At 34.1% G+C, this 9,160-nt stretch overlaps 1 protein-coding gene across 1 annotated transcript in view; it reads left to right on the top strand.

The window, feature by feature from the left end:
- The window catches only part of DNAH7 (dynein, axonemal, heavy chain 7), a gene marked incomplete at its 5' end in the record, with an annotated part of 112,562 nt that overhangs the window by 52,067 nt on the left and 51,335 nt on the right, over positions 1-9,160 (top strand). Inside the window, 5 exon segments of the mRNA XM_010297578.1 lie at positions 771-968; positions 3,243-3,398; positions 5,412-5,580; positions 7,972-8,098; positions 8,971-9,157. Of these exon segments, the coding sequence (XP_010295880.1) occupies positions 771-968; positions 3,243-3,398; positions 5,412-5,580; positions 7,972-8,098; positions 8,971-9,157 (837 nt within the window).

Below are 9,160 nucleotides of genomic sequence, written 5' to 3' on the forward strand. Positions count from 1 at the left end.
CTTTATTGACTTATGATCATAATCCATAAAAACATATTTTTCCAGTAAAGGGCTTTTTGTGTTCAGAGGTGGGAATATGCCCTTTCTAAGAAAGACTTAAGGAGAGAGCAATCTCTAGGAATTTCATATGACTTTTTTCTCAACATAGCAAGTTTTTGGGATAGGATAGAACATACAGTTGTTCCAGGGCTATTTATAATTTTAAAGAATCTCCTTATGGTAATTTACTGCTGGAGAGTTTTGACATCTTTTAAGACTCCTCTAAGTAGGCTGATCTAAAATAGAAAGCTTTGCTGTGGAACTTCAGTACCAAAATCAATCTGCCCTCAAATTCCATAGTTTGTGTGTATTTATTATGAATGAGAGTCTGTGAAAAAGGTGACTATGCTTTTTTAGTTTTAGTGATTAAATTTATACAGTATGTTCCTATTTCATTACATATTTATACACTACATATAATGTATATATAAATATATGCATTTCACCATTATATATATTATATGTGTACAGATACAAAAAGTAAGATAAAGTCCTTCTCTTTCAGTAGTTGCATGCTTTAGGCCCAGGCATTGTGTTTCTTTTTAAGTACCCTCAAATTGAAAGCACTGCATTCTGAAACAAACCTGTGAGATAACCAATTTTTAAAAGGATTAAAAGATTGATAACCCCATCTGTTAAGTCATAGACCTTGGATTTTTCTATTTCCATTGGTTCTATGCTGGTTTTTCTTGTTTATTATAAATGTATAACTTTTATATAAATTAAAATAGGGAGCAGGAATTTGGGAACCTTGGGTGGAAACACTCAAATCAGCTCCTCCCATACGTCAAGATATGATGTTTAATGAAATAATTGTGCCAACTCTGGATACAGTTCGATACATGGCATTGATGGAATTGTTGACAGTGCATCAAAAACCTTCTATATTTGTGGGGCCAACAGGAACTGGAAAAAGTACCTATATTACTGTAAGTACTTTTAATACTGACATTAAACATAGTTATAAAAGGGGTAAGATGAGGAAGAATTTGATAACTTTTTTTTGATAACAAATCATTGACAACTGTTTTTTAAGTTACCAGTGTGCATTTTTATATTGAAAGAGGCAAGATATACCTAGTTCTGAGTGTGCGTAATGATAATCAAAACATGACAAGTGATAAGTAATAAAAACATTTAATGTAAGTAATGACTTAGTACAGACAAATGCAATATATTTCCAGAGCTTGTGAAATTATAATCAAAGGCAATAATAATCTTGTAAAAAGCATTGTAACTTCATGTATTAGAATAAGAAATCAAGACAAATTAAAATTTTTTTTTTTCCATGTTTCTGTTTAAAGGGAGAAGTAAGACTGAATAATTGAAAAGAGATTGTATTATCTTTTTGAAATAATTGAGTCATTGTTATTTTGGGATAAAGTAGTTCCTTTTTTTAATCTTCAGTCACCAAGTGATGCTTTGTTCATTTTAATTTTGTCATGTGGTTATTAAAATAACAATATGGGTAATATAGAAAATTATTCTAATGGTCTAGATTAAAAATTTTGGATAAATTTTAATTCTTCAGGCAGATCTGACAGATACTATAGGTTAAATTCTGATACCTTCAGTCTTTCTGGGAGACTTTTAAAACCTGACAGGCAATGGAACTGTGCCAATAGAACATTCACGCCATTGAGGTTCACTTACAGAAGTTTCCAAATTCAGTGTTTTTCACTGGGTTCCATCTAGATCTGTGGGAGAGTATACTTTTGAGGCAGAAAGGGGATAGGTGAGCAGAGAGATGGCAAAGCCATTATTGCATTTTTAGCTAATGAGATTCATTAAGCAAATTGTAAGAGAAAAGGAAGAAGCCATTGCTCTGAGCAGCACAAAATTGATTTTATTTGTTCTTTTTTCCTCCAGTATGTTATTTTGTAGAGGATTTTGCTTTTGTCGATTGCTCCAGTGCAATCAGCATGAAGCCCATGTACACTCAACTGTTTTGCAGAGGGAGCAAAACTTGAAAGTTATGTAAGCAGATAAAATAAATTTGGCTTCATGGTCTTGAATCTGGTATCTTTCCTTCCTTTTATGTGATAAAAATTAACTGTGAAGTTACTGACTAAGGATTATTTAACTTAGTTTTGTTTTTAAGTTACTTTTCTGAAATACTTTTCTGAAATAATTTTGAATAAAATAAATATTAAGACTGGAAGGACATCTGTTTATAAAAGACTGTTCCTGGAATATTGATGTCAGAAGTATAATAAAGCATAAATAAAACATTTGTTTATAGTTAAGAATATAACTAGTTTCTTTTGCCCAGTTCATTTCTGGGGTGATAGTTAAGAATGTGATACTTTTTGGGAGTTCAGAACTGATCAAAAAAATAAAAGAAATATGGCCATCAAGTTACATTGCTCTATAGTTCCTATCAGTTGTCACTGTTATGTTTTTGTGCAGCAGCTCAGATTTTTCCTTCAAGAATAGAGATTAAGCGTTCTTTCTGCTGAAAAGACTGTCTTGTCTGAAAGGTCTCAACAGCTCTTGACAGAGATTAGACTAGTCATTAGAAACATTACTTTATACGCAATAATGCTCTTTAGCAACTGCTGGAAGGATGGAAGGGTATCTTCCCCCTGTTGTTTTACTCACATGTGTGTAAGAAATGCTGACATTGATCCAGATTTCCCCCAGAGGTTAAATTTTAGCAGCTAATGTAAGGAACTTTGGAAGGTAGGTAGCATTTTAAAATACTACCAGTCTTAACGGTAAAGCTCATCCTTAGATAGTCTTGCTATGCCCTCCAAAGGAAATATTCCAGGGAACTCTTCATAACTAGACATAAATATTTGGACCTGTGGATACTTTTGCAAATTTGGGTGTGGATTGGTACAGGCAATATCAACTCTAATTAGTACAATGAATTATTGTGTGTGCAAAATATTAGTATACTCAATTTATATAATACATTAGACTTATTAGATTATTTTGGTTTTTGAGGAAAAAGTGAAAATGTCTGTATTGGAAGAAGAAATTTTTCTCTGACAAGTTTAGTATGTTTTGAATTATTCAAGAATTTTGGTTTATCTGATGAAATATAATTATTAGAGTTCTCTTAGAGATAAATTACTACTTTATCATTTAAAATGAGATAAAAATGGTACAAAAATATCTGTCTGCTCTTTGCTCAAGTGCTATAAAATTTGTTTATCTACGTATATAGTTTAAATTTCTCGTCTTCACAATCCTTCCAGGATTTTCTTTTAAATAATTTGAATAAAGAAGTCTACAAGCCACTGCTCGTTAACTTTTCAGCACAAACTACAGCAGCTCAGACTCAGAATATTGTAATGTCCAAGCTCGACAAAAGGAGAAGAGGAATTTTTGGACCTCCTCTTGGGAAAAGAATGGTAACTGATACATTTCTGTATGTAACTAAGTGTTTAAATGCAAACAAATATGTAAATGCATTATTTTCTCGGGTCATCACAGGCGATACCAGGAAAGGATGCTGAATTTGAAATACACTGTCCGAGTTCTAATTATTCTAATTTAGTTCCTCGTGTTTCTCTTTTCTCCCTTCTCCCACTAATATGCATCCTGTTTAATCAACAGAAGAAAATGTGATATATGATATGATATGAATAACTGTGAACAGCATCATCATACTTTCCCCTCCATATTTTGTGATATTATCCTTGAGATAAGAGTTCTTGTATGGGTAAGCTTGTTGCTGGTATGAAATCATTGTTGAGAAATCAGCGTTGAGCATGAGGTTGGACTAGATGAACTCCAAGGTTCCTTCCAGCCTGGATAGTTCAGTGATTTTTGAAAGCATTAAAAGACATTTGAATGTTTCATGTTATTATCACTGATGCCTGCCAAACCCTTCAAGATCAATGGAACTCTGAGTACTCAGAAGCTCAAGAAGGATATTAGAGTACATCTCTCTCTATTTTTTTTTTTTCCCCTCTGCAGTGAGCAAATCCTTTTCTCCTCTGTCTAGAAGAGTTGCAGTGAGACTGAAAATTGAAATCTAAGAAATCTAAGGAGTTTCCATTATCTCTTTTTTTTTTTCAACCCAATTAATGAAAAAATTCAGCTTTTAAGGAAATTTAAAAATTATTGTATTTAAAATGTAGTGATAATTATATATGATTTAATACTGGTACTTTTAGGATACCTGCAGATTTTTTGTATTTGCAGACTTGTTTTTTTTCTTATTTTCAGTATTTCTTAGCTATTATTTAATAAATGCTTGTTATCAAGAGCAAAATGTGTTGTTAGAAGTTCCTTAAGGAAGTACCATTTAAAGTTAAAGTGTTTTAAGGTCTTCCTCTGCCTCATCCTCCAAGCTATTAAGATGTATTTTAGCCCACTCTTAAAACTGTAAAGATACTTTGAATAGATAAATTTTGTCTTGATTTGTATTAGTTAGGAACACTTCAAAGAATTTCAGTATGTTGCCCAAATTGCAGTGCTAAATAAGATACAAGGCTAATCATTTCACCTGTTTTTCTTTCAACCAAATTTCTACTCTGTATCAGTTGGAGAGTGACAAAAAGGGGGGATAAAATGCATAAATGTTTTTCTAGAACTTGCATCAGTTGCATTGGGTTAGTTGTGTGAAGGTGTTTCCTGATCCACAGTTGCCTGTATTTAGGCAACAGCAGTCCCGAGAAAGATGTAACATTTAATAGATTTAAAAATAGAACCATGGTCTCACTGAAGTGTGAGATTTTTGTGGGTCTTCCTGACTCCATCTCTTTTTCCAAGAAAAGGCACATAAGTAGAATGGTAAGGTTTAAATAGCAAGTATTAGTTTACTATCTTTCCTCAAATACACTCAGAAATAAGAAGAGAAGGACAGTTTTTCTCTTTTATAGGTATGTTTTGTAATGGCTTTGGAGTGGCACAGTTACTTCTTTAGTTTGATTTTTGTTTAAACTTGGCAGCAATTCCATTAAGAGCTTAGGGCCACTTTTTAAAAACATGTATTTATGTTTATTACTCCCATTAATTTTAGCGGGAGTAAACTGATGTGCAGTGTTTCAAGAATCAAGCAAAATGGTGGCATATATTCAGTAAAATAAATAAATGCAAAATCCTTTGTGTTTTTCTTTATAGGGACAAACTTCTTAGCAGGGCCTGTTGCAATAGGATAAGGGGTAACTAAAAGAGGACAGGTTTAGACTAGATATAAGCAAGAAATTTTTCACAATGAGGGTGGTGAAACACTGGCACAGGTTGCCCAGAGAGCTGGTAGATGCCCCATCCCTGGAAACATTCAAGGTTAGGTTGGGTGGCACACTGAGCAACCTGATCTAGTTGAAGATGTCCCTGCTTATTGCAGGGGTGGTGGATTTTATGAGCTTTAAAGGTCCCTTCCAACTTAAAGTATTTTATGGTTCTATTCTTTTCAGGTTGTATTTGTAGATGATGTTAATATGCCAGCACGAGAGGTCTATGGTGCTCAACCTCCTGTTGAATTGCTACGGCAGTGGTTAGATCACTGGAATTGGTATGACCTTAAAGACTGCTCCATGATTAAACTTGTAGATGTTCAGATTGTGTGTGCAATGGGACCACCAGGTAAGAGATATGTCTCATATGCTTTTTCCAGTTTCTTTTGTTTCCAAAGGCTGAAAGCTTATTGATGCATAGTTTTACAATTTGGGTTTTTATGGCTAGGGATAGGACTCAAGGAACCCTTTCCTTGCAGGAAGCATGAACAGCAGTCATAGTAGGGTGGTTGAGAGACTACACAAGCCTGCTAGGAAGAAATACTGTTTTTCAGGAAGACAAGAATGTCTCTACAGACTATTTATGAAAGCCCTTTGGTCTAATGAGATCCTCCATTGGCCTTTGGTCAATTTTGTTCTTCTTCAAAACTTCTAAATAGCACTAAGTGATGTTCTTAAGCAGATAAACCTTACTGTATTTGGTTTAAAAAAAAGAAATAAAGCATATGATGTAATAAGGTCATTATGTTTCTGACAGCCTGCATACACATTTACCATATGAGCTATTTAGTTAAAAAAAATTATGCCTGGCATATTTTATCAGTTAAAATGAGGAATTAATGTTTCTTTGATGCTGTTGTGTTTGCTTTTAAAGAATCTATACAATCTACGGCAGGAATCATATAACAGAATTTTTTTTCACAGAATTGTTCATAGTCCTGTCTCTAACTAAAAAGTTTGTCAGAGCTGAGAACATTTACAGTATTTAATCAACCTGTGATTGGTACTTTCCTTCTTTTTTCTGCCTCAGCCTCCCTGGACTTTCTTCCTTTCTTTTGTAGACTTGTCTACACACATAAATGCACACATGAACATGCCAATTCTTTGCTGATACTACTTTTGTTTTTGGGATGGTGATGCATGCCTATGGGATAGGGATCCACTGCTTGTTTTACCTATCTGGTTTCCTAAAGAAGCAAAACTGCTTCTTGCAGTTGTTTTAAATTGGAGGCAGTGTTCATCTACAGTTCAAAGTACTTGATCTAAGTATCAGTCTGTGGAATAACTGAGCAGAAGGAAACTGTGAACGAATTTTAAAATTTTACATCTTTTTGTTCGTTTTTGTGGAGTTTGTTTTGGGGCGTTTTGTGCCTTTTCTTTTTTTTTTTTTTTAAACATTAGGAATAGCCAAATCTTGGAGATGCTTTTTCTGTGAAGCATCCCTTCATGCTACGTTACTGTTCCAGAATGATTGTGTAGAAGTGACCTTAAACCGCTGTGAAAATGGATCAGATTTTCCTTTCCCAGGAGACGTGTGTAGTTAATTTTGTTCCAGTACTCTTCTGGTTGAATGCCAAAAAATGGACTGATCAAATGTACAAGTTACGGCCCTAACTATTTGTGTCAAATATAACAGGGAGCTAATTCCAGAACTCACAAAATTATATTCTGCGTTCCAGCCTGCATTTTTTTTTCTTCTAATAAGAAATGAAAATCTGAAATCTGTATGTGAATATAGTGCTATTGAAGCAAATATGAAGCCTTTTAAAGAACGTTTAAAGCTATTTTGTTTAAGTTAGGTTTAAAATTTATATTAGGAAAGAATTACCTTTCGGTTAAAACTCATATTTATGTCTGAATAGCTTGTGTAATTTTGCCATCAGTGCACATGTAAACTTCCAGAAGTATTGTGAACTGCTGTGTCTGAGGGATGAACTCAGTTGAGGTAGAAGGAAGTAGGATGAATAACTGGCCTATTTAGCATAAAATATTGAGATTCCTCAGCAGATCCTAGTAACACGTACGCAGTTAAATATAGACTATCGCTAGTTCTGCTTGCAGTCTCGGGTGGCAGAATGTGAGACAGCTCTGGGCCAGGAGTCTTTTAGTTTCATTAGTGCAGGGTCATGCCTGAGCTACAAAGTCACATGTTTCAAAATACCTTACCAGGCTAATTTGGTTGCCCTTAGCTATGCCCGCTTTTCAGGTACTTTTTTCTGATTTGCTACAGAAGGTTGACCCACTGTGTAGCAGCTTAATCCTGAATTCCAAACCAAAGGAGCAAGTACCCAGTTAATTTATGTTTTACGTCCCCTTATTTCCATACATAACTTCATTGTCCAAATCACAATCAAGTCATAAAAGCTGCTAACTCCAGAACTTGAAATAAAATTCAAATTGAATAAAGTATACAGCATTACTTGTAGACGCTTCTCTCATTGGGATGCTTTGAAAAACAAGAACATGGGTTTGGAGTTTATAATAGTTTTCTACTATAACAGAAGCATAGTTAAAATAGTGTCAAATCTATCTATCTATAACTTGATGATTTCAATCTATTTTTCAATCTACTGGTTACAGGAGAACAGATTAACACTGAACTGCATGTTGCTTTCATTAGGTTTATGACAAGGTGTGGTACTTCTCAATGTGAGCCTGCTAGCTGAATCAAAGACAAATATTAGAAAAAAAACACAGTTTTATTTTTTTCTGTTAGTTATTAATGCTTTCTAATATTTAGGTGGTGGTCGAAACCCAGTAACACCACGATTCTTGCGACACTTTAATACAGTTACTATTAATGAGTTTGATGACAAATCCATGTACACAATTTTTTCTAGAATCTTAGACTGGCATCTAACTGTATGGTAAGTGACCTCTATGTATTGTGAAAAATCAAAGTCGGTGTTTAAATTATAGTACTAGGAAGTCTCTAAGATATGTTTGTAGGACACTGCTCTTGAAAAGAAATTATAATCTTTTATATCCTGTGCCTTTTGAGTTATTCATTACTCCACAGAAGTAGGGCTCATCTTAAAATACTCCAATGGTAAAGTTCTTGTTCTGAAGTCTGTAACAGAGGTTTAGATTAGCTGAGGCTAATTCAGCTAGTTGAGATATTTCTGTAATACAGTATGCTTTGGTATATAATAAATAAGACTAGAATTTGGTTAGTCATTATTCAAAGAATAGAACTGGAAACTGCTTTTAAATATCTTGTGTTTTCAGAAGGCTTACTCTTTCTTTGGCCTTTCACCACTGTATAATTTTTAATTCCTGTATTAGAATGGACTCCAACTTTCATTGCCTATCCATTCTAACAGCTAAGTCCCAAAAGATACTCATGTCCTGTTTCTGGACCAAGTTTGTGATTTGACAGCTTCTGACCCTTTGAGGGAGAGAGGTTCCAAAAGACAGCAAGGGCTATTTGACCTGACTTCCCTGTTGCTGTTGTTAGTTATAAAAATGAGGGGGGGGAAATGGTATAATTAGCTGTGTAACATAGCCAAATTTGTCAGCATGTTCCACAGTTACTGGATTTGATTTCTAGAGTTAATTTGTTAATCCAGTGAGAGAACTAATATTTGTAAAACTGCTTGTGAGGAAGTATAATCATAGAACTTAAAAATTGGCATGAAGTGAATCAGTGTACATATACAATATTATTTATTAATTCACATGCTAGTATGGTGAAATAATGAGAATCATTCTGTTCTTACCACCTTTTATAACTTGTCAGTTATAGCTTTCCATCACAATATGTAGAACTGACTCCACAAATTATTAATGGAACCATGAGTATGTATAAAGCAGCTATGAAGAATCTGCTTCCTACTCCAGCCAAATCTCACTATTTGTTCAATCTCCGTGACTTTTCACGTGTTATTCAAGGTGTTTGCCTGTCAAGGCCTGAAACAACAGAATCAGCA

Source organism: Phaethon lepturus, unplaced genomic scaffold (genome assembly GCF_000687285.1).
Source record: "Phaethon lepturus isolate BGI_N335 unplaced genomic scaffold, ASM68728v1 scaffold2102, whole genome shotgun sequence".
Classification (NCBI taxonomy): domain Eukaryota; kingdom Metazoa; phylum Chordata; class Aves; order Phaethontiformes; family Phaethontidae; genus Phaethon; species Phaethon lepturus.